The sequence below is a fragment of the Gavia stellata genome, chromosome 17 (genome assembly GCF_030936135.1).
Source record: "Gavia stellata isolate bGavSte3 chromosome 17, bGavSte3.hap2, whole genome shotgun sequence".
Classification (NCBI taxonomy): Eukaryota; Metazoa; Chordata; class Aves; order Gaviiformes; family Gaviidae; genus Gavia; species Gavia stellata.
This window is the reverse complement of record NC_082610.1, coordinates 12770706-12797488: the sequence shown is the minus strand read 5'-3', so window position 1 is coordinate 12797488 and position 26783 is coordinate 12770706. Positions and strand designations below refer to the sequence as shown.

Here is a 26783-nt window from a genome sequence, read left to right as displayed (position 1 = left end):
GAATGTAAATTATGTTATGTTTCAAAGAGTAGTTGCAGTTTTAACAACTTTAATACAAGTTATTGTACAAGTTGCTTAAACCAAAAATCAACCTTGTAACATCAGAATAGGCTCATTCCACATCATGAAAAAATCATGCTACTACAGCCATTATTGGAAATATTCCATTCTTCTGGAGAAAAAATTCCCAGCAAATTTAAGGCTTTATAACCCTGGCTGAGAAAGCCTTTTAAAGGATAAATGGTTCATAGAAAAAAATACCTAAAGCAAATTTGGGAAACTGAAGGACATATGTTGTGCGTGATTAGGTAGCATGTTGTAGAGCAGTGTCCATCTTGATTAACACATCAAAACTGTGTGATCAAGGAAGAATGTTGTTGCAAAGCCTGGAAAGCCCAAGAGATTCAGAGATTTCAAGAGCTGCTTGATTTAGTACAGTGCCCCCTCCAAGACAACATTCATCAATGAAATATATACATTCTAATACAAATATTTTAACTATGGAAAAAAAAAAGTAGAAAAATATAGTATTTTTATTTAACTTATTGTGAAGTATTTTAGATGTTCAGATTGTACTTTCCAGTGCATAGGCAGCAGCTTCTTTCATATAGATAGAGATTTTATCTGAAATCTTACACTTCATTGTGGTTCAATAATACAAGTATGATAAGCGCCTGCGAGATGCGAGAACTGTTTCTTATGAAACTTTTAATAAAAATTCATTCCTTTAATGTTAATGAAGTGTTTGTTTTTCTAAGAATAGAAGCAAAAACAAGTGTGAAGCATTTTTTGTAAGAGATAAATAAAGACAATGGAAGAAACAGTAAAACAATTTTGAACTGGCCATTGTAAAACTATCCCCTGAATCTTTCAATCTTAGAACTCGTATTGATACTTTTCTCTGGGATTTTCAAATGGCTTCAGGAAATCTGAAGGTTAGAATTCCATGAAGTAAATCCTCCAACTTTGGTTACAGAAGTGAAAAAGTAAGCTCCCAAAACATACTGGTTTGTCATCTAGTTGAAGAGGCATGTTTGGATGTCCTTGAAACAAATTGCTGTTCTCTGCAAAAACAGTTCTGGAGGAAAGAAGAAATCCTTGAGCTTGCTGTGTGGACCAAAGAACCAGAAGTGTAGTTGGGAACTTGGCTGTAGCACCACCAGCAAAACTGTTTCTTTGATACAAATCGTAAGAAATCTTCATATGATCCTTTTCTGTTCCATAGCCTTCTAAATCATTGCTAGTAGCAACATCCAACTAACTAACCACACAGAAAGCCTTCTTTGACAGCTTTTGGGTTGCCAGTTAATCCACTTCAAAACCCTTCTTCTCCTTGGCTATCTGATCTTCCATCCTGAGGGTTTTATTCCAAACACTTTTCTGCTTTGTTCTTACCTTCTTGAAATTATAGGGAAAAAATGCAGAAAGGGGAATTCTGCTATGGAAGCACATTAAATGGCAATGAAAAGATTCATAAAAGGCATCTTGGGGTACAGTGGAGTAGTTAGTGAAGTGTTAAGCCCCAACTACACTCATGCTGTTTGAAATTCCTTCCACACAATTCATATTTGGAGCTTTCAGAAGGATGAGCCAGATCGCAATGGCTGGAAAAAAAAAAAGTGGGTAGTGAAAGTAAAAAGTGAGAAGTTTAAGCACCAGCATTGGCTTTGGCATCCTAAAAACATCAAGACTCCAATTCCTGAGAACGCAGTAGCAAATTACCAAATGAGCGCTGGACAGAATTCTGAAGGTCAATAACTAATTTCTGGACAGCATGGCGTTATTTAGTGTGTATACTGAATGAAACACACTGTATCAGAATGAACTGTCAGCCATGTACAATAAACATAAGTGTGATGACTCAAAAGATAAATATTTCTAATCTGTGTCTTCTCCTAACAAGAAATATGAGCAGATGCTCTAATATATTTCACCATCTTCTCAGTCCTTTTTTATTGCCTGCAGTTTTACGCAGCAAAGAAATCCTTAGGCTTTCAGGAAGACTTTCACTGTCAGAATTTATATCCCACAGTCCCCATTGCCTTCTCTTTCAATACCATGCCAGTGCCCCATAGCCACATTTCGTGCAAGCTCCTTATGCTGCTGAAATTTTGGATCTTGTTCTTTGCTGTTTTGTAAAGAGATTTAAGAGTGTAGCCTTTGATTCAGTACTGTGAGACATCCTGCTAGGTGATCTTAGTCAACAAGTTAATAAAAATTTCAAATACTCTTATTTACCACCCTTCGTCTTTTTTGAACATTCTCCTCTCCACAGAAAATAAAATAATAAATAATAAAGATGTGGGCTTTCTATGTTAATACACAGCAAGAGAGGTGGATGCAGAAGCACAGTACAATGCCATTGTGTAGTATATTGATGCCCATTTGTGCTGCGAGGCACGTGAATGTGATGATGCAGCGGTGTATAGGAAGGGTAGTAGCATGCAGTCCAAAATATTCCTGAGAGCACAGGGTACGTAAAGAGATTAAGTCAGCCTGGAAGGATGCCAAACACATAGCATGGCACTTGCAGCAGTACCACTGGATCCACCTGAATGAAGGAACATGAACTGAACAGCAAACTTGCTGCATTTTCAGTGAGATGCAGAAAATAAGCTATCTTGCCAGATAAAGCATTCCAAGGATTTGATTGTGTGAATGGAAATCATTTCAATGCACAACAACTGAGTAAAGGACTAATAACAGCCTCCTCCCTCTGAGCAAATAAAGCTCCTCTGTCCCTATAGACAAACATTACACGTATTATATACTGTCAAAAAACTATCTCACCATTTTGCATTCACAGTTCAATCTGCAATTGATCTTATCTGTTATGTTTTATTTACACTAATGAATTAATAAATTAAATTCATAAATACTTACATTAGCCTGACTCTTCTCCAAAACAACCTCTCTCCTCTCCCCACCCCCTTGGCTATTACTGAAGTTTAGACCAGAGTACAGTATTTTCATTTAACACTATAGCTGGGAATAACTGCACAGTAGTAATCTACCAATATCATATTTTTGTAACAATAAAGGGAAAATTAAGTATTTTTCTCTTACAATAGCTGATTCTAAACATTTACATTTATTTTTGAAATAAAGTAGGTAAAAAACTGACTGATAAGCACCAGAAGTTTATATTATAAGATAAAATGTCTTGTGAGATTTACTGTATTAAATAAAGGTATAGATCCAATAGTTAGATAGAGTTGCTGTCTCAAGAAATATGTTAAACTTCATAAAGTTTTACAAATTACAAGAATACAAAGATAAAAAGGTCTTAACTTTTTTGTAATAATTTACCAAGTATCTGGCATGCAACTACAAAAATATTTTCCCAAGTTTTCAAAAGAATTCACCATTGCCTTCGATTTTTTTCTGACCTTAAATATGACAGCTAAGTGTCAGCCAAAATTCACCATTGCTGTAACAATAACATGGAGGTGCTGCACATCTCATTTTGATTAAAATCTCTAGAAAATACCTTGTCATTAAATATTGGAACCAAATCCTTTATCTTCATCCTGAATAAGTTAAGTACAGAGATATACTATGTGTCGCATTTTTATTTTGTTAGTTTTTAATAATGGCATCACTGCAGCCAGTACACAACAAAATAAGGATTATCCTATCACATCTCATAACAGTAATGAACTTCGCAAGATCAACACATGAATGGAAGCTTTTGTATACTTAAAACAATATGATTACTTCATCTGGGCACACACAGAGTTAACAAAAAAAAAAGAAAGAAAGAAGTAAAGATATAGTATTCAGAAAAGCATATTACCTGCCAACTTTTACTAGTATATCAGTAATCACTACAGTGAGATAAAGGAAATCTATATGGTAATACTGGTAACCATTAGATGATCATAGCAGAGTCTACAGTACTGAAACCATTTCTGGAATATGTAAAAGTCCCATAACCCAAGAGCGTCTCAAATCAAGACATGAAGAAATCTTAAATTCAAGAAACGTCTCTCGGTTGAACTGCAGAAAGTTTCAAAACATCAGGTTTCCAGATACGTCTTTTACTGACATATGATTTCCTAAACATAGTCAACAGATTCAACTGTTTTGTAATAATGATTAGTAAAGTTGGTTGTTTGTCATGAGGAAAAAAATAAGTTGGCGAAATCACTATGGAGTGATGATAAAATAAATGCAAGAGATTTAATATTAGCTAAAAAATGACTGCCAAAGGATGACTACCAAACACAGTGAAAACAATACTTAAAAGAATAAAAAGGAGACTGAGAAAGCACAGAGAACATTGCTTTAGCTGCTTCCAGGGTTATCTGTTCTGAACTGAAAGTTGCATGCTGACTAGGAAAAGACATAGATCAACATTTTTTGTTAATAATACGGATTTTAAATGCTGCTAACCACTGTAGTTCTTGCATATGTTGCTAACCAAAATTAATTTTGGAGTAAGTACTTCAGCTTTTATTTCTAAAAAAATTACATAATCATACAAAATTGTGATAGAACAAAGCTCTACAGTGGTATGGTACAAGCTAAAGGTTTCTGCACTAGATATTAAAATTCATGATCAAATGTTTTTTCAGTCTTTTCAGTAAGTTGTTGAAAGTCTTCTTCAGGAAATCTTTTATTGGAGAATTTTGAAAGTATTTAGGTTATGACATAAAATGACTTAATTGAAAATGAATTTGTTCACAATTTCTTTCATATTAGACTGTTGCCTGAGTAGCAAAAGATGTTTCATCACTAACATGGAGATTAGAGGCTCCACCAGAAATTCAACTATCCCCAAGGACCTCTAAGGTCAGCTGCTTTTTACTGGCCAGGAAACTGAGCTACGCACTTGTTCATTTTAAAGTACATAATTATGTTTCTATTTTGAAAATTAGATAGGAATAGATGTAGGAGATTTTAATTTTTTGTTAAGATGGAAAATATGGAACATAGTCTCTTTAGTAAGAGGTAACAGGGAACATATGACATTCCCTGTAATACTCCCTCTCCCTCTTAGCAAGCATCTTTATTTGTTTCTCTTCATGTTTCCAAGAGCGTATATTATCAGTAACTGAAACAAAAAAAAAAATTCAAACTGTCATGGAAACAATGTGCACCAAGAAAATATGTTGACTCAGGTAAATTTGTTAAACATTATTTGGATCAAGCTGACTTGGGAAAAAAAAAAAGTCGTGCCCCCCTCCCCCCCCACGAAATCCTAATCCCCTCCTCCAAAAACAGTATTTATGGATATCGATAAAACCTGAATGGGCAACATGTAACTCAAAAACGTTTGTGGAACATTCAGAAAAATCTCTGGCTGCAGAAACAATCTTTAATGTGCTCTTGTAGAAAAAAGTATGTAAGAATCAGCAATTCTCCCCACAGTTTTGACTACTCCTAGGTGACCTTAAACGAGATGATTTTCAAGTAGGCTACTGAAGAAAGTGAATGTTTGTATAAAAGAGATAATTGGAATGCTCATATATTTTAGTATACCTGTTCTTACTTCTAAGCACAGAATGCCCCCAGGTTTGAAGCCAGGAATGAACACCACCCTGACTAGACTTCATGTAGGATCTTTCACCTTTCCATAAGCCGATTTTTCATTAATAGATAATTATGGTTTGGAATAGTTAATTATGGTTTGCTGGATTGATTTTAACTTAATCAGTTCTGATGCCTACTGTTTTCATATGCATGTTGTATCTTCAATTTAAAATTGGAAATTAGACAAGACTGATAGAATTCAAATCTTTGTTATAAGGTACTTTTTTACCAAATTATCCTGAAGTAGTTCTTTGCAATGAGCATGTGTAAAATGCACATGGCAGTCTGAGTCCCTTTGTTGAAGTTTAGCTGAAATGTGGGTAATGAAAGAAGTGATTCTCGTAATACCTCTCAGCATCCTGGTTTGGATTTTCTCTGTAGTTATGGTTTTCATGTTTTGATCCATGCAACACTGCTGGTCTACTGACTACGCCTGAGAGGTTGTGAAAAGTAACTGAAAAACCCTGAGCCTACCATCATTTAAGTTTCCTTCACACAAACTGTTTTACACAGTAACTGGCTCTGTAGGGGTGGTGGCTAAATGGATAGGGGATTGAGAAGATAACAGCCATGTGTCATAATCAAGTCAGGATCAAAGTCTATGATTTTCTTACACATGCAATTCAGAGGCTGAATAACAAATTGTGTTAACATAACTGTAGTTGTGGCTTGTGGCTTTTAAACAGAACCACATATGGTTAGTATTTCAGCTATTCCCAAATGAAAAAGGCAAGGCTCCAACATAGTCCATTAAAATAAGTATTTCCCTTTAAATTGTTTATCACAAAAGCAATTATACCTTTTCACTTGACAAATATAACAGGCTAAATTCCAATGAAATCAATAGTCTAGAATCTTAAATTTGGCCTGAAAACAATAAATTAAAGGCTATTTTAGTTCACTGGCTTTGCCTGCATTAACATTTTTTTTCTCTTCTTATGAAGAAAAAAAGTCCAAAACAACAACTTGTTTTGTCTCTGTTCTAATACAAAAAAAATTATTCAGTAAAGACTTCACTTGGTCTAAGGGTGTGAATCCCAGCTTCTGCTGGCACACAGGCAAGACACTGATCAAGAAACATGTTGTGGGTAGTATCATATTTAGTGCCATTTGTGAAACTAGATTGTACTAATGCTAATGTTCTTGCACAAGTGGAAAATACCAGAGCATGCATGATACTTACAGAGCAAAATTTTGTGAGACTTGAAAGTATAGGAAAATATATAAAATATTATCAATTACATTAAGGTATTAAAAGTGAAGAAAAATGAAAACTTTTTGAGAATTAAAATCATCAGTACTGTTGAAAGTATGTATAAAACTTGGATGCCTATGGTTCAGAGGTAGACAGAAGATAATAATGCAGATAAGGAAAAAGATGAAATTTCTAAAGAAGAAGTGCTGAAAATCATGGCATCCTCATAGTCCAGGTTGATTTTAAGTGTATCATTATTACTACATTTAGAGGAAGAGATGATCTAGCAAAATATTTCATTCCAGACACCTGGAAGGGATAGAGAATATTATACGCCAATTGTATGCAACTTATTTAGGTATAACAAAGGATATGTATTCTCTAAAGTGATGTTTAATCAATTAACTTTGAAAGCAAAGGTTTTACAGGTGTTCAACTGACCAGAGGAATTAATTTCATCAAAGTAAGTTGCTTTTGTCCTCAAAAGTCAAACAATCTGTATAGAAAATTAATTCTATTTGTACACTCACAAAATTGTGAGATTTTAGACTGTTAAACATGCAATTCAAATTTCAATTCCTAGGTCCCAAGTGGAGTTTTGGAGTTTAGAGTTGAAGAACGGGGGGGTGAGGTGGAGAAGGGGGTTGGTGGGTTGGTTTTTTTGGGTTTGTTTTTTGTTGGTTTGTTTTTTGGTTTTTTTCTTTGTTTGTTTGGTCTTTTTAATCTATAGACATCAGGTGAAGTTATTTTTAAATACTTTGTTGGATGACTAGATATCAAAGCCTGTCCCCTGACTGTGTATGGGGGGGATTACTAAAAGTAATCTTCACCATAGCACACTTACATGGCATTTTCCCATCCATCCTAAAAAACAATTCATTTAAGTCATAAATCTGGGCTGTAACATTGAAAATTAATGTCAACTGTTGCAAGAATTACTTACAATGTATGTAGATTGTCAAACATTCTTTTATTTACACCTTTATTTTCTGGTTTTGTTCAATAACTTCACACACTTTTTGTTTATGTAACAGTAGAGCTAGGTCTATTACTGTAAAGAAATTGATTGTTATGCTTTTTTCCTTAAAAATCATTCTAAAATGCCACATATGTTCCCTATTTTATGTTTGTCATATTAGCGTATTGTGTAAAGTGTCAAAGTTTACACAAAATATTAACAAAACCCAGAACTGGCCTGCGTTTTATGGTATTTATCTCAACATTGTACTTCAATTTTTTAATGCAAGCTGCCAAGATTTCAATTGTTTAAACCAAAGGCTATACAAACATTATAGCAACCAAATGATTAGAAGACTTTGAATATATTTCAATGTTCTTTCTGTTTTAGAAATGACTGTATGTGAAAAATAAATAAAATATTATGATCTTACAGCCACCCACTGGCATCTTTTATGCAAACTCCTGCAAAATAAAACATTTAAAAACAGACAACTTCATAAAATTCCTTATAGAAACAACAAACTAGCCTTCTATATGGCATGTTTCTTCTGGTAAGTTAAGTATCATCAATGATCAAGGGAGCACACACCTTGCTCGCAGAGCAGAGAAGCATTCCAATTCAGCTCCTCCACTGCACCTCAGTTTAACAATTATCTGAAGGGTGAAGTGCGGGGGGGCAGGAAGACCAGAGTGAGACTATGTTAGAAATGCAAACTCTTGCCCTGCATTTTAGAAATAAAAAGACTGAACTAAAGCTAAATACACCTGTGCATATGGGTGGTCACAAAGGTACGTTCACTAAATGGGTACAGTACATCAATACTGTATAATATTTTGTTACTTATTGTATACATAAAATGACACTCAATACAGATTAAGTGCGTGTACACATACCTAACAGTGTTATACAGAAATATATACAGAATTATGTACCTGTACTGAAATACACATTATATACACACATAAAATTGAAAATAAAAACAAAATTCCATGTGTTCCTTCCATATTTTTATTAAATATAAAACTTGTAAAAACATTAGTCACTGATTTCACATAACTTATTCTATTAGCAAAATGCCTATTCTTTCCAACATCAAAGACTTTTTTTTCCCTTTTTTTTTTTTTTTTAAACTACCTTTCATCAGTCCACCTCTTTCACAGGCATGCTAGAGAGCAACTATACAGCAGTATAATACAATTCCTAAACCAGACTTGGTTTATTTACAGCAGTGAATAGCATACAAGCACATGTCTGCTTTTCATCAAGACGACCAAAAATATTTAGAACACAGAGTTATTAGGAACACTTGGCAACCACAAGGCCACAATTAACAGTAATGAACACTTCTGAGCAGTCAGAGCCTACCACGTCAATGCTCCAAGAAGCTACATGGTTTCAGCAAGATATCTATGTGTGAGCAAACACACGCGAGCAAGCCCTGCATTAACAGCAAATATAGGACTGAACAAAGGCCAGTGACAGGCGACATCCCTTAAGAGTAAGACTGCTCTAGGAGATGAACATCCCAGAGACCCAACCGGTACGGGTAGGTTTCACAGAATCATTAAGGTTGGAAAAGACCTGCAAGATCATCAAGTCCAACCATCAACCAACACCACCATGCCCATTAAACCATGTCCCGCAGTGCCACGTCCACACGTTCCTTGAACACCTCCAGGGATGGCGACTCCACCACTTCCCTGGGCAGCCTGTTCCAGTGTTTGACCACTCTCTCAGTAAAGAATTTTTTCCTAATATCCAGCCTGAACCTCCCCTGGCACAACTTGAGGCCATTTCCTCTTGCCCTGTCACTAGTCACTTGGGAGAAGAGGCCAACACCCACCTCTCTGCAACCCCCTTTCAGGTAACTGTAGAGAGCGATGAGGTCTCCCCTCAGCCTCCTCTTCTCCAGACTGAACAACCCCAGCTCCCTCAGCCGCTCCTTGTAAGACTTGTGCTCCAGAGTTTGTAACACTCTCCTTCGTCTTGCCAGAAGGCTACTTGGTGTGATACCCTTGTTCAGTGTCTGATGCTCTAGTGCTTACGTTTGTGTCCAAAAGGCCAGCACATATTTATTTATCTATCTGTAAGCCAGATACAACCTGACTGAAATCAGTGTAACCCAGACACAGACAAGCTGTCTGCAGTTTGGATACCATGCCCTATATTTTTTCCTAAAACGCCTACATTGCTATGTAAACGCCATGTAAAATCTGCTAAAATTTGCTAAAAACTCTTAAAGATCATCACAGCTCTTACCACACCCATTTTTGTTGCTGCTGTTTCACTTCAGGGCCTTGCTTTTAACTGCGCAGTACCCCTGTGAGGGCGTGACTGAGGCTGTGGGCAGCAGGGGGCTGCGGGGCACCCTGGGCTGGTCACAGCCGGTTCCAGCCGGTCACAGCCGGTTCCAGCTGGTCACAGCCACAGTTGGAAGCCCCACGGGGAGCCCCAAAGCTGCAGCGAGCCAGAGGAGCCGCTGGCGCTGCTGCTCACGTGTATTTCTGCTTATTCTTGTATTAAAACCAATACCCTACTACCACTTGATATTTGCAATAAAATATTAGGCAGAGACCCTTAAGACAAAGCTGAATCCTGCTCTGATAACTACACAGAAACATAACGAAGGTGTAATCAATATCCCCACACCCTACAGTCTAGAAAACAAGCTCTATCTATGGCAAGTTATATCAACAGAAAGGACACTACCACATTTTTATTCTGGCATTTTCGATCCCTTTTCACATTAGCAGCAAGAGCCCTGGGGCAAACCAGGGGATTCCCTGCAACCGGAGCCCTGGAGATGTATGTTCGATGTAGGCACATTCATTCATTCACGCTCCGAAATGCTGCTCCGGTCATAGCGAGACTTGGGGATTATTTTAACTTCTACATTACTATTGAGTTTATACTTACGGGTATACGCGTATACCTATTCTCTCTGTAGCAGACATATGTATCTGTGCCACCCTTGTGCCTCGTGTGCGCACATGCATACATGTATACATAGAGGGGAGGAGGAAGTGTGTGAACACAACACGTTTTGGTGAGAAGCTGAGAGAGAGGGAGGCTGAAGGCAGATGTAGGTATGGACAGCACATCATGGGACTCTCATTACCACTAATCCTTCTACTTCCTTTATTTAAGTAACAGTCTCACACAATAGTTATGGAGGACAGGTCCAAGCAGAAGTCACAGATACTTTCAGATTACCAGAAGTAGGGTCTCAGAAGTCTGCAGGGAAGCAGCAATTTCAGAAGTGCCCAGCCACACAGGACCTCATTCCTGAAACACCTCCGCTGGCACAGCGCCAGCGTGAAAAGCAGCTATGGTTTTCTGCTGCCTGGTCATCAAAGGAATTCCTCACTAAAACCACAGAGGCAGTTTAACGCAGCATGAGACAACCACCTTGGTGCCTGGACACACATGCAGAACCAGCCAGACACCTCTCTGTGGAGACCACTGCACAAACAAATCTCCTTAAGGGATGCAAAGAGGAATTACTTGGACACTGCCACCTCCACAGCGAGAGTCCTGGCCCAGGGAACAGCTGCTGCTATGTCAAGGCGGTCAGCTCCCTTGATACCTGCAGAGTAGGTAACCGTGGGCCGGTCTTCTAGCAGCAGTAATAAAGCTGAAAAGTCTGCAGTGTTGAGTGACACACATACATGGGCAATCCTGCAAAGAAAGAAACTGTATTTTCTGGATTTCGTAAAAAGATGCCTGTGAATGGATATTTCCTGGACTGTGTGGCCATCCAATGAGATGGAATGACTATAACAGTATGTTTCCCAGAGCAAAGAAAGGAAAAATAAAAACAGATCACTGATACTATCGTTTACAGTGTACTTCCATTTTTTTCCCTAGAGAAATTATGTGAGCACCATCGATTCAGCCATGTGCAATGATATTCTAGTATCTTGCAATTTCTTGGGAAAGTGACATCATCAGAAAGATTCAGAAGTAGCAGCTTCTTTTATTAAGTCCAGAACGTTGTAGGTAGACCCCTGTAAAGTCAGCAGCATGGAAAAACTGTTATTTCTACATTTTGGGTAATAAACCATGGACCAGAGAAACTATATGATGTGCCCATTGTGATCAAAAAAAAGTCTGCAAGTTGCAAGTTCAAGCCTTAAACACTAGAATCACCTTTCTTTCACTTAATACTGTGACTATGTCTAACAGGATGAAAAAGATCAAATTGTTAATAACTAACAAATTAATAGAATTAAGTGTGGCCCTGTTAAACTCCCATGATTTTGCTTCATGATATATTTTCTATGTTTTAAAATACCTTAAAATATTTTCAAATACTGCTGTTGTTCAAACATTACTTCTGAGAGTCTCTACTTCCAGTAACGCAAGTCAAACTGAGTAACAAAAGGCAGGCCATGAAATAAAAGTCTGAAAGGAGAGAAACCTACTATAACCCTTCAAAAGAAAGACGATTAGCAACATAGTTTTCAACATAAAATATGAGAAGTGCTAGTTCATTTAACCTTTATATTGCCAAGAATTTGAGTCATATGACACACACACGGCTGATTTTTTTCTCAGGAGTAATAAAATCTTTCTTGTTATTTGACAGTATTCGCAAACCTCTGAATTCTGAGAACCGATTGACAATTTTTAAACTTTATCCTGTGGCATAATATAATACAAAAATTATTTGTGTAAGAAAAATAAATTTCATATTATTTCTAGAATGCCATTGTTTTTAATTTTGCATATTAAAGTTACTTGCACAACAGACTGTATAGTAAGTGTTAGAAAGAGGCCCTTATCACACCAAAGCGATACAGAAGAGTCGCAAGCGAAATTCCAGAAGCAAAATTAATCAATACTACCTTTCATCTGCTTTTGGCCATTATTGGAGAACAGATGCTAGCCCAGATGTACCTTTGTAGTAACCTAATACAGGTTAAATTTTTAATTTTACCCTGGTTGCTACTAAGGCTTCCTGCAGTTGTTTTTCATACTGTACACTATAAGTGTACTTTTAGAATACTCAGTATACTCCATTTGAAAGATAAATATCTGCTTATTGCCACTATGTAAAGTGATCTATTAGAAATTATCTAAAGCACTAAAACAATGAGTAATTTGTGTAATATTAAAGATATTCTCTTAGTTACACTGGTACAACATGTGTATTCACACTCACATGACATTGGAGCAAACCAGGTCCTAAACCAGCACTGATGACTTTATAGGTTGTCAGATTAAATCACATCATTAGAAGACCCACTCTAATCCCACTTATTCCCACTCTAATCACATTTAGATTAAGTATTCCAGGTGTTTCGGACACATATGTTTTCCAATTGACTCACATTTGCCAAAGAAAAGCATTAGGCAATATTACTGACCAACATCTTACAGAGGAAATGTTATATTGCAACACTGTAGTTTTGGAGATTTTCTTTTTTAAACGAAAAGTTTTATCTGCTCCAACTACCAAAGGAGAATAGTTCATAGTCCTGCACTATCTATCTGAAGAGAATCTTTCCCAACAAAAAAAAAAATTTTTTTAGGAAGCCTTATTGTTAGTGTTAAGTGTTTTATGCAAATTGTTTAGAATGTCTTTGTTTAGAATGTCTTTTTAATATAAAAATTGTTTTTGATTATCAAGTATTCTCCACCTACACAGTGCGAGAAGTTCCATCTTTGTGCCTTTTTTTGCCTTTACTGACATTTTATCCAATTAAGTGCTACTATGTTTCAAAATACAGAGTTCACTTGCTGCTGCCAGAGGAAAGTCAGAGAGACAATTGAAAATCTGGACAAGTCATGTTGTTTGTAATAAATTAATGGAGCAGTATGCAAATTGAGCCTTGAGATGGTTTTTGCCATTATTTCTTAGTAAGTATTAAAAATACAATGTGTTGCTGGAAACAGAATTACACAGAAGGTGTGTTTCTCTGGTAAAAAATTATACATTTTAGTTACAAAAAAGTTAAGCAGTCTTTTCTGAAATGTCAGAGAAAAGCATTTCATTACAGAAAATTAAAGAGAAAGAACCTTTTTAAAATATGAATTTGTGTGTAATTGCAAATTATTCTCAGGTAACCACAGCAGCAGATAGCAAACACCACAGCAACAGTTTCTAGAGAAATAACTTCACATTTTTCTCATTACAGTGTTACCTGTATAAATAAATTATCAATCAATATATTAAGCTTTAACAACACGGCAGAAGTTTTTCAACAGTAATTTAGTTATGTAACATATGAAACAGAACACAATGCTTCTGGTTTGCTATCACAGGTATTAATCACTGCTGTAATACAGACTGATTTAAATGCTTGTCAGAGTATATGATTTGTCGGGGGGAAAATTCTTACTTAGGGCATGACAATAAAGTTTTTAGCAAGTGGCCAATGGCAACTCCTAGAAGAAATAAAAGCAAGTAACTGGGAATTTAATTGCCCTCATCAGAAGACATCTGCTTTAATCACTAAGCAATATAATCTCCATGTCATTTTGATCTTCCAAGAACGATGAGAAATACTTATTTCATTTTCATTTCAGCAGCAGTAGATTGTCAATGCTTCCCAGACACAAAAAGACACAGTAAAGCATGTTTTTAACACTTCAGTGTTGACTTACTGCATCATGCCTTACCTTAACTGTATTTGTAAAGCCACCTAAAGTCTACCACTGGGCTTGACATGCAGCTGCCTACCAGCTGAATAGGGCAGATTAATATTAAATTCTATTGTACTATTCCACAGATGATAGGCCTATTAAAAATTTGCAGTGAGGTCCTGCTCAGTCCCTTCAGACTGTAAAGAGTCTAAAGAATAGTTCAAAAGAATGCCACTCTTGGACTGAGAGATTCAAGCTGACAAACACCAGAGATCTGGGAAGCCCAAGTTTTGCCATCTCTAGAAAAATGAGTGAAATACCATGCTCCCTTCCTCCCGCTTGCAAAATGGCTAGAGATCAGGTACTGGGGGAAATACAGCCTAAGTAATCTTTCACTAAAATAGAACAGCTATTAACTTGAAGCAATGGTATGAATCTTTTATTCCTCTTCCTTAATCTAGTCTCAAATATTGTGGTAGCAGACATGTCACACCAAATATAATGAGACCAGCAACAACATACATGTTGGGATTATTACTAGCATTTTGTTAACGTACTGCTCTTCACGTACAAAACAAGTTTACAGAAGCTCTGAAAAAGCATCTGACCTTTATTTTCATGGACTCCAGTAAAACAAGAGAATACATTCTATTAAAAAAAAAAACCTGACACTAAACAACCAGGAAAATCTTGAATAGTAACAGAGAGATCTGCAATAAACTTGCAGAATGCAGTCTTCCTGGTTTTGTAATATGTGGCACTGTTCCCCTTAAGACAAAGAATTCCGTACGTGCCAATAATAGAGTTTTGTGTTCAAATGACGCTTTCAGAAACAGCCAACCTGTACCTCTTGAAATACACATGGTTTGCAACAATTCACATTATCAGTAGCAGAGGTTTGGTGGCTGGGGATCATCAAATTTCCCACCTGCATGAGCAAGTGAGCCAGCAGAGAACGGTATCTCCCAGGGAAAACCATCAGGCTGGGGCTTGCAACACACACATCCCAGCTCAACCCAGCGTGAACAGTAGAGAGCCAGGGCTCTGCCCAACCTATTGACTGTGCCTGGGGCCTTCCCTTCTCAGCTTTTGTATCAGCGGCTATATGCCTCCTGGCCACAACTATATTTTAGACCACATTTCTTAAATTAGATTTTTGTATCTTTTTAACAGACACTGTTTAAATTACTTGGTCTTATGACCTGCAGCTAACAAAATTCATGTCTCTACAGCAAAATGCTGACTCGCTGCATCCCACTGCAGCAAGGGCAAATTTAAGTAAGTTCTTGATAATGTATTTTTTTGTTGAACCGATACAGGGAAGCTCCAAAATGTCACAATTTACACGTTCCAACTAATACAGTTGAACAAAGTGCACAGACAAATTATAAATCATGCTTTTGTCTTACTAAATAATTTCATACATCATAAAACTACACGTACTAAATACTTCCTTCTAACTAGCTGCCCAGTGCCAGGAGTTCAGACGTTTTCATATTGGCCAAGCTTACTCCTGAGAAATGGAAATTTCCATTTTATATTTTCAAAGATATGGAAATACTGTTGCGGGGAAAAAAAACAGCATAAAAACTGTGCCTCCTTACTTGACCTGTTTTCACTGCATGATTTGAGTTATATTTGCTAGCTTTATTGAGAAAAAACCATTCTATTTTAACTTCAGTAAGACTTCAGACACATTCATTTCTATGAACATTAAGGTCCTTCTTGGGTCTTCAAATCACTGGGAAGAAAAATAAAGTTTTCCTCCTAGAGAAAAATTGGATTTTATTGCTTTTATTAAAAGGTGATGTCAGTATTTCTTTCCTCTGCAAAGGAAATTTCCTCAACTCCCCATTTCTTCAGCCATCTGTTTTGCACTAAGATACAACAAATAAAGTGGATCTGTATTTTGTTCCTATTGTCTAAAAACATCTCCATTTTTTTACCGCAGGAACTGTCAAAAAAGTAGAAGCAAAATCTTTGGCACATCTAGACAATTCTGTTTTCTGGTTTGAAAGAAAATTTCTAACTCTGGAATTCACAGAAGGTGCAGTATTCCATTGGTCATGATTTTGGGCAAAGAAATAGTGTTTCACAGATAACTTCAATTTTTCTTCCAACTTCGAGGCTAAACTTAGAGCTTGGAAAAGGCCAATGCCTGTGCCAAAAAAGCACACTCCAGTACATGCTGTGCAATTTTAGCCAGTCTACTTCAGTTTTCATCTGCTAACTACAGGTAATTTTACTCCAAAGACCACTGCTCAGGCAAAGTAGAATTTCGTTCCAAAGAGTAGAAAAATATCTACTGTGAACAAACAAGCAATACAACAGACAACAACACTTACATTTGATGGTGACCTGAGGTAGCATTTGCTCAGTCAATGTTAATTTATTGCTATACTTAAGTGAAAGCTGTATTTAGCCCCCACTGTTTTAAAAATATGGGTCAAACAGCTGCAAAATAATTTCAATGATTTTTAGGTTAGAGGAGAGTGGGGTTAAAATACCCATGTCTCAATCAAATCCCTAATTTGATAAAATAACTTAGACAGGGGCAACAACAGACAAATTATAACCAAATGTGATCACATCACAAATTAAAAAAAATACTACTACATTCTCAGAGATCAGACTGCAAACACTGATGTCTATAAAATATTTCTGACAATGAATTGCCAACAAGTAAAGCTAAAACAGAACAATTATTCAAATGAAAGTCAAAGTCATCATCCATGTATTTACCTCTTATAGGTAGCTACCACCCTATGTTGATGTTTATTCAGCACAAAATTATTTAACAGTAGGATAACTTAGTAGATGAACTGCAAACACTTCCAGTGAGTCTTTGACCAACTAAGCTGTCACCATGACAAGTAGAACTACCACCATGAACCATGGAAGCAGAAAGTATGCTTTCCTCTTGAAGTGTGTTTGCACTTGTGATGACAAAGAGGACAAACTTACGGGGTTTTTTTAACTGAGCAGTGGGTAATACACATTTTAGGAGCTCAGAGTTGAAAATGACCTGGAAAAGCTAACACCCATTCATTAAAAAAGTATTTAAAGCCATTAAGATAAATCAGTTCAATACTTACCAAAACTAAACTGTATCTAAATTATTAATAATGGGAACAGTTTTCTTTCTGTTTTTCATATCAGACACATCTGCATAGACCTAAGCGTTTTGTTCTTTATCCTTTCAACAACAAAATATCTTAAAACCACTGTCAAGTAGTATCTGCTACATGATTGTAGTACATGGTCCTATAGTTTAATTATTTTGCTTCTCCACATCACTCTAAACAATTTTTTGCTTATTATAATAACAAAACAAAAGCCAACCAAAGAACAAACCCTTCACATACTATACCTGCAAAGCACAGTTCATCATTCGCACAATGTAGTCAAACTGCTGATGGTCCAGTATTGCTCGATTTTGTTTAACATGCAGGCCTAATTCCTGTGTCAGGCAGTGCCGAGCTGCCTTTCCTTTTAGGGCTCTCAGAGCTGCAGGCAGGGTCTGGAGACAAGAAAATCTAATTTTACGAAAATGAAATTAAACAGCACTATTCATACTGAGTATCATTCATTCATTATTAAGAAACTGCAAGTGACAGTATAGTAAAGAATAACTTTGGAAATGACTCATTAACTTGAATATCAAAGTTTCACATAATGGTTGGTTTAGCTTGAGTCATTAAGTATTAAATTTTTCCCATGGCTTTTTCAAATGCGTTAAACAGGCTTCCTCACCTACATCTGTAAATCGAAACGATTGAATACGGACAGGCATTGAATGGATGTGAAATCAGAAGTGGATTATTGTGTATGAAAGCAAGTGCTCTATTCTGTACCAGCCAGGCCAGGTCTCGAGTTAGCATATCAAGGCAAACCAGCATGTTTTTTGATAAGCAGTGAATGACAAATGGCTTTAGAAGTGGCATACCTCTCATAGCACTGAGGCCACAAGACTGTTATGCAGTTTACCCTAAAACGGTACCAATATAGTATTTATGCCAATGTTTTTAAGATGCAGCAAGTGCTACATCAATGATTATCAACTGCAGCCTTTTAGACTAAATTTAATGGGTCGTAACAGATAAGAAAAGGCAGCCTATTGTCTAATGACAAATTTATCATGCAGGGGGATAAAAAAAATGCTGAAATTTTCCAAGTGCCTGTAAGTTGAAAGAAGTTAAAAATTACTGTGTTATAGATGCATCAAAACTCTTTAAAAAGAGCTACACATTTTATTAGGACTTTTCCCATATGCGTTTCTGTAATATAACTTGTAAATCAAGAAATGCTCATTTTCTATCTTGAGCTGCACTGCCTCAGAGATATACAAGTGATACTTCTCTGAAAAATCAAAAAATTTCTTAAAATAATTTTACAGTAATTTTCATAATAGAATTAGATTTGAAAGTATGTTTGAGTGATTATTCTAGAACCAATAATTGAAAACTCTATAGATAGAATCTACAAAACCTGGCAACTCCTTAATGTGAAAAAATAAGAACATCAAGGATGACAACTCACTAGTACATTTTAGTGAAGACAGACATGCCAAATACTTACATTCATCTCTGAGTTCTATCAAATTATTGATTTTTAAAACCAGCAAAATTTACTGTACTGAAAATTTCAAAAGAGCATTGGTTGACAAACACTGAACCATCTATGTATGCTTTTTGTTTACATTCCTCCTAATCAATACTGCTAGACCAATATATACGCCTTTTTTAAAAGAATCATGTGGACAACACTATTTACAATGGCAAAAAAAAGAGCATCAACACACCCACATAGTGTTACAAACAGGTTTTTCAAACCCATTAGCTTCACATTACACACAGTATTTCTTTTAGATGATTAGTTTTATTGCTTACTTCATTTATTCAAATAGTTAAAATAATCATTAGTATTTGAAACAAGACTTCAAAATGTACTTTGTGACAAGGTCAGTCTCCATTTGCTCGTTAACAGAATGGAGGCTTATTTGGGAAAGTTAAAATTTCATTTTATTACCTTTTCAGTCTCCAAAAATTTGTTTTCAAAAATGAACGAGATGCAGTTTCTAACAACTTCCAGCCTTTGTGCACTGTTGAAAACTGTGCTTCCTTTTTCCATTATGGAAACTAACAAAGAAAAAGAAGAATATACATCTGTGAAATGTCTTCTGCAAGAGGCACACAGAACACCATAAAGTTCTTTTTAAAAAACAATAAAAAATTTAATATGCCCTCCATTTTGTTCTGTTAAGCAAATACCATAAGTAGGCATATACAGGTGGGAACATAAGATCCTAAATCTTTGGTTTTCCTATACTATCCAAAGAAGTGAGTGCTCTGAATGTTAACTAGAGCAGCTAATTCTCTTTACTACTTTTTGTCTCATACAGGCACAAAGAGACTCCAACCTCCAACATACTAATGAAATATAAAAATAAATACAAATTAATTATAACCTGTGTGTGTGTGTGTTCTGCAGTGAACTACGTAGCCTTGCATATTTTGTAGCAGTAGATAATTGTTTTTCCCTAAAGAATTCATTGGCCTTGCCAAGAATTCTGTGACATGGAATAAACCTGACAAACCTGTTCTCTTACCTAGATTCCAATTTGCTGAGATCTAAAGATTATTTTCTTAATATGGTGTTTCACTCTGAATTTTCAAGAAAATTTAGAAAGGAAAAACTAACGTTCTCTTTTTCTCTCTATTATCAAGTAAACAGAATTTAAATGCAGAATATAGCCTTTTTATAGATAATAATGAGCTCCTAATATCCAAGGATTTTGACACACAGGACAGCAAGGAGTATGAGTGTGAAAGCTGTTCCTTGAAAAAAAAAACCAAAAACCTTTGACATAAAAATTAACTTATTAAGAAAGAAAACTTTCTCTTGCATCTAGCCTTTTAAAGAAAGAACACAAGCACATACTCTTCAAATTTTCTGTAAGTAAAAGATTCAATGATATAGTCAAGAGCAAAGGCAGGTGAATAGAGTTTATCTTCTTACATAAAGCCAAAGAGAAACAGGCCTGGAAGGGGCCTCAAGGGACCATCTAGTTCATCCTGCTGTCCCTAGACACTATCAACTGTATTTATGTTATTTCTCATGTTTGTCTAATATGTTCCCAAAGTTCTGTGATAACAGAGACTCCATGGCTTCACAAGAAATACATTCAACTGCCTCACAATCCTCATTTTACCAAGTTTTTTCTGACAAATAACTCTACTTTTGTGCTGCAATTAAACCCATTATTTCTTATCACTACAGATTATTCCCTTTCTTTTTTTAACAGCCTCTTATGTAATTGAAGACTGCTATTATGTGTTCTCTCAGTCTTCTGTTTTTCAGTCTAATCAACTCCATCTTTCCCTGTAGGTCACATTCTCCAGACCACTGGTCATTCTTGCTTTCTTCTGGACTCCCTCCAACAGAACCAAAAATGGAGACAGTATTCCAGTGTCCAAAAATGGATACAAACAGTCCAGCTGAGGTCTTACTGAGTACAACGAAAGGATTTCTCCATGGGGTTCACTGACTGCACTCCTGTTTATACATCCTACTAAGATGTTTGTCTTTTTTGCAACAGCTTGATATAGTTGGGTCATGTTTGCCTTATGATCATTATAATCCCCAAATTAATTTCTGAAGAACTGTTGCCTAGTCAGCTGATCGTGCCTATGCAAGTGCCATACCTTATTTGAAGAAAAACAGTAGAGAAGAACAAAATTCAACAGAGGCTAGAGACTAGATCTCTATTTTTTCAAGATTGATTTGAATTCTAATCCCATCCTTAAAAAGTTTTGCAAGCTTCACGTGTCCTGCAAGTTTACTAAACATACTTGTTTACGCCATCATTCACATTGATGAATATGACTACGACTAATAGAATTTTTCTGGCTTTAAAATGAAATTGACTGGCCTACAATGTCTACATCTGTTCTTCATACTTAAATATAGGTATATTTATTTTGACACAGACACTACGTTGGTTTCTTGCCTTCCTCCAGTGATTTACATTTCTTCCACTAGTGTCAAAGGAGAAACCCTAACAGTTCAAAGCTTGGTTCAGCCAGTCCTACAAGTAACCTACGGTGATATTCATCACACCTAGGTGAGTAGACATAGTTCAATCTAACTCAGATCAAATCCTTTTTTCTTGTTAGTAATTACGCCACTCACACTCTGGATATTTGACTTCTTAGTGAAGGCAAAAGGGTTTTTAAAATTGTAAAGGCAAACGGCAAGTCTATGCACTAAAGTTTACTACAATTGCTGAAAATACTGTAATAGCATGAAATTGGGAGCAATGCACTGCAGCCATGCTAATTATGTATTCAACTCATGAGATAGGATGACAAATAGGTAAGCTGGGGAACAAGTAAACATACCAACAGGGGGACCTGCTGGAACGACGCACTTCTTGTCCCCCCGGGTGGCAGGGGGGGCACCCTGACTCCTTGCGAGGCCTTCCTGGAGGAGCTCCTGTACCCGGCACTCATTGATCCGGGGGAAAGGGAGGATGTGAACCCGCAAGTGGGAGCCCTCCGTGGGCCGCGGCACTTTCTGGAATGCTATGTGGGGATTGGGATTCTCCTGCATGTCAGAAGCAAAAGGTTATACACAAATGTGTTACGTAGTGTTACCATCTGTCTCATCCAATTTTATTGCTGTTTTGTGTATCTGTCATACCCTGAAAGATTAAGCAGCCAAGTATCTAATGCAGCTGACTAACACCATGTTTCATATTCATGTCACCCTTGATTCATTATCTGTCATACTTCCAACTTCGTTAAATGCTTTTATAAAATTATTTCTGTCAACATGCAAAATCCAAAAAGAAAGAGAGCAAAAGAAAATCACTGCTTAACTTAGGTTGATTTTATGCAGCTTAATGAATATTTAGGACTTGAATAAAAATTAGTTTGACAATCAACCTCTTCATCAGAGAGAGGGTTGAAGAATATTAAAACATACAATATTTTCACCGCGTACTGAGAAACATTCTCATTTTGATCAAGACTACGAAGTGAAAATTCATTTTTGTACCATGTTGTATCAAACTATGGCCATCCCTCATTAGGGACCAATTTTCTATCTTCTGTATGTCCCATAAAAATATGTCACACAGCTCACTGTTTGCACTAAAAAAAAATATGAAAAAAGTTAGTATAGGTCATCAAAGAGAGTAAATGATGAGCCTAAACTACAAGGAAAGTAAAAGAAGTTGTCATATCAGATTTGAGGATGTTCTCAAAGGATAGAAAAGATGTCTATTGTTGCAAAACTATCAGAATGTTTGCCTACACAATTCTTCGCTCACTCTTTTATGGCCTTTTTTTTTTCTTTTAAAGAAAATGTAATAAGCAGCCCCAAAGAAAGCTTTTATCCTTGATTTTGGATTTTCTTGCAGAGGTCTTCAGAATTAAAAAAAATTAAAAATCAGTTTCACATTGCAGAACACTGACTTATTTGTTTTACCAAAATAATTGCTGCATCTGCTACTATGTAATTACTATATTTGTCTTGATCTCGACACTATCATGCAATACTGAAGACATTACCAAAATATGCCCTGTACCATACAACAGAGATGTGACTGTAGGTGGGATATTTGAAGACTTGTTCTATGTAGGTAGGCTCTGTTGGCTTTTGTCAATACCAGATGCAGTATCAGTGCCATATGTGTTCCTATGAGGAACATGCATCTTCTGCCTCTGGCGTTCAGCAATCAGAAAGACCATGTGCATCACAAACCACTAAGTTTCACTCAACTGCCTCCACATTGATTTCAGCTTGTTTAAAACGCACTTTCCAGAAAGATATCCCAAAGAGAGCAAGATATGAAAATTCACCATTTCTTTTAATTTTGGGGTTTTTTCCTGGCTTCAGATTGTACCCTTTCCAAAATACAGCTGAGATCTACATTTTCTAAAACACAGCTGACATCTACACGTTCAACGAGAATTCTACCACCATTCACAGGAACACATCTCACATCTTGAGGAGTGTAATGATCAATCAAACAAAACAGGATATTTTCGTATACCAGGGTTTATCATTAATAATGTCTGAAATTACTGTTATCCAATTTGACTCTATGCTGTTACTTATTACTGGCTACGTACCACCGCCAAAGAGTGCTACTCAATCAATCACATTTCTGTTGTACAAACACAACTAGCTTGCAATAAAACTTGTAAACAGGAGCTAGCTTGGTACTTTCGTTTATGGGAGAAAAAGGCAACAAGGAGATCAAATGCATCAACTTGAGAAATAGCAGTCAAAATAAACCAGCTACTTAGCCATACAAATTCTCTGCAGAGGAAAGTTTAATGAAACAAACAAAAAATCTAGCTAGGGGGATGAGAGCAGCAGATGCCAGAAGAAGCAAGGTAGGGAAAGGGAACACAATCTCAGCAGGGGTAAAAGATGACATGTAACAGAAAAAGCCAGAAAGGGAGAATAACTATTCCACATTCCATTTCATGGAGAAGAGAGATCCAGAGGAAAGATACAGAAAGAGTTACTTTAATCTTAGCCATCACAAACCTAATCTCAGCTATATATGCTATTAGGAATGTAGGTCTATTGTCTTCAACTACTGAAGCAGTACATGCCAAAAACTTGTCTACATTTTCCACTTGTACCAGCTACACTAATAAAAACATTATCTCTCCCTAACAAACCTTGTTTCTCATATGTATCTAGACTGTCACAGCTACAATATGATGACTATTTAAACTGTGGAACAAGATGCCAAAATACATCATGCAGTGAATTTAAAACCAGGCAGCTCTACGCATAAGTTATAGAAGCAATGTTACTCATCACAGCTCTTTATTCAAAGATAGCTGTATGCATAACTACTAAGAATCTGACTTTTAAATACATTAAGTCATTGACTTAGTGGTAGTGAAGTAGCAGGTCAATCACAATGGTATAAATAAATCTCATCATAAGAAAAGACTAAAAAGAATTAGTTTTGAAACTGATTTTAAGAAATAATGTAAGTGAAAAGTTGCACATATGCACATTCATTTATGCTTTATAAGCTCTTTCCTTCTCAAAAGGATCTATATCCACTAGAAAACAAATACAAATGTTCAACTCACCATCTCCTTTGGAGTAATTTAGTATCATAATACTGATGTGATGTGATGGTGGGAGGCCATCTTGGGAATAGCGATCACGAAGTGATAGTTTTCAGTTCTCAGAGAAGGAGGGGAGGTTAGCAGAATTGCCACCTTGGACTCCTGGAGGGCAGACTTTGGCCTCTTTAGGAGCCTGGTTGACAGAGTCCCTTGGGAAGCAGTCCTGAAGGACAAAGGAGTCCAGGAAGGCCGGACATTTTTCAAGAAGGAAATCTTAAAGGCACAAGAGCAGGCCACCCCCAGGTGCAGAAATACGAGCCAGTGGGGAAGACGACTGGCCTGGCCAAACAGAGAGCTTTGGCTGGACCTCAGGATAAAAAGGAGATTTCACGACCTTTGGAAGAAGGGGCAGGCCACTCAGGAGGACTACAAGGGTGGTGTGAGGTTATGCAGGGAGAAAACTAGAAGGGCCAAAGCCCAACCAGAACTTAATCTGGCTACTGCCAGAAAGGACAATAAAAATGCTTCTATAAATACATTAGCAACAAAAGAAGGGTGAAGGAGAATCTCCATCCTTTATTGGATTGGGGGGGGGACGACACGACACCGAACATAGTGACAAAGGATGAGGAAAAGGCTGAGGTACTTCATGTCTTCTTTGCCTCAGTCTTTAACAGTAAGACCAGTTGTTCTCGGGGTACCCAGCCCCCCGAGCTGGAAGACAGGGACGCGGAGCAGAATGAAGCCCCCACAATCCCGGGGGAAATGGTTAGTGACCTGCTACATCACTTAGACACCTGCAAGTCTGTGGGGCCGGATGGGATCCACCCAAGGGTACTGAGGGAGCTGGCAGAAGTGCTCACCAGGACACTTTCCATCATCTACCAGCAGTCCTGGCTAACTGGGGAGGTCGCAGTTGACTGGAAGTTAGCAAACGTGACGCCCATCTACAAGAAGGGCCAGAAGGAGGATCCAGGGAACTACAAGCATGTCAGCCTTACCTCAGTGCTGGGGAAGGTTATGGAGCAGATCATCTTTAGTGCCATCACGCAGCACATACAGAACAACCAGGTGATCAGGCCCAGTCAGCATGGGCTTATGAAGGGCAGGTCCTGCTTGACCAACCTGATCTCCTTCTATGACAAGGTGACCCACTTAGTGGATGAGGGAAAGGCTGTGGATGTTGTCTACCTAGAGACCATTTTGCACAGCATTCTCCTGGAGAAACTGGCTGCTCATGGCTTGGACAGGTACACTCTTTGCTGGGTAAAAAACTGGCTGGATGGCCGGGCCCAAAGACTGGTGGTGAATGGAGTTAAATCCAGTTGGTGGCCAGTCACAAGTGGTGTTCCCCAGGGCTCAGTATTGGGGCCAGTTCTGTTTAATATCCTTATCAATGATCTGGATGAGGGGATTGATTAAGTGCACCCTCAGTAAGTTTGCAGATGACACCAAGATGGGCAGGATCTGCTTGAGGTTAGGAAGGCTCTACAGAGTGATCTGGACAGGCTGGATCGATGGGCTGAGGCCAGCTGTATGAGGTTCAAAAAGGCTAAGGGGGAGGGAGATTAGCTGATGCCAAAGGAAAAAAAAAAAGAAATAAACAACAAACAAAACCACCAGCTAATGGAATGGTAAGAGATTTTAGAAAAGAACCTTTTAACTTAAAGGCATGATAGGAAGGCAAGAATGAAACTGGAAATGGTATTATACAAAACCTAAAGAGTCCATGAAACAGGCTGTAATAAATGAAATAGTGCTTGCTGAGCACAAAACCACGGGGACTGGGTTGCACAGCAGGCAAGATTTGCTGGAAGTATACGTTATGCCAAAATGGATGTACAGTTTTCATATGGAAAAGTGTTGAGAGGCAAGAAAAGAGATGTATTTGGCATGGACGGGTTGCAGCAGATAAAATAACAGTTTATACACATTACGTGAATACACACTAAGAAAATAGAATGCTAAGTAGCAGTAGCTATATGTAAATCAATATTAGCATTAATAAATCAGTATTACTGTATTGAACTTCCTTCACATGTACAAAATTGGTGACATTTAAAGTTCCAAAGTCTTCCGTCACAATGCAGATGATGACTACCACAAGCAGTCATTTCCATTTTCAGATGCTGGATCAATCTCAGAAATCAGAATTTTCAATGTTACTATCTCAACTCTTAAAGTGCAGCAGGAAAAGTAAACTTACATTTTTGAAGAGCTGTTCTGCAAGTTCTCTAACATGTTTTATCATTTTTGGTGGATTACCTTCCTCTGCTTTAATTCTTTCAACTTCAAAGGCTACCAACTTTAAAACAAAAAAAAAAAGATAATAAAGTTGATAATTAAATATGAAAGAATTTATTTTTAGTTGAAGTCATGAAATTTTAATCTTAAATTGAAA

General features: G+C 37.0%; 1 protein-coding gene across 1 annotated transcript in view; it reads right to left on the bottom strand.

The window, feature by feature from the left end:
• SBF2 (SET binding factor 2) overlaps positions 1 to 26783 on the bottom strand; it is a 273716-nt gene that overhangs the window by 86788 nt on the left and 160145 nt on the right. Inside the window, exons 13-16 of the mRNA XM_059825675.1 lie at positions 26589 to 26687; positions 21680 to 21884; positions 19308 to 19417; positions 17650 to 17799 (exon numbers count right to left, since the gene is read on the bottom strand). Of these exons, the coding sequence (XP_059681658.1) occupies positions 17650 to 17799; positions 19308 to 19417; positions 21680 to 21884; positions 26589 to 26687 (564 nt within the window). The remainder of the gene's footprint in view (positions 1 to 17649; positions 17800 to 19307; positions 19418 to 21679; positions 21885 to 26588; positions 26688 to 26783) is intronic.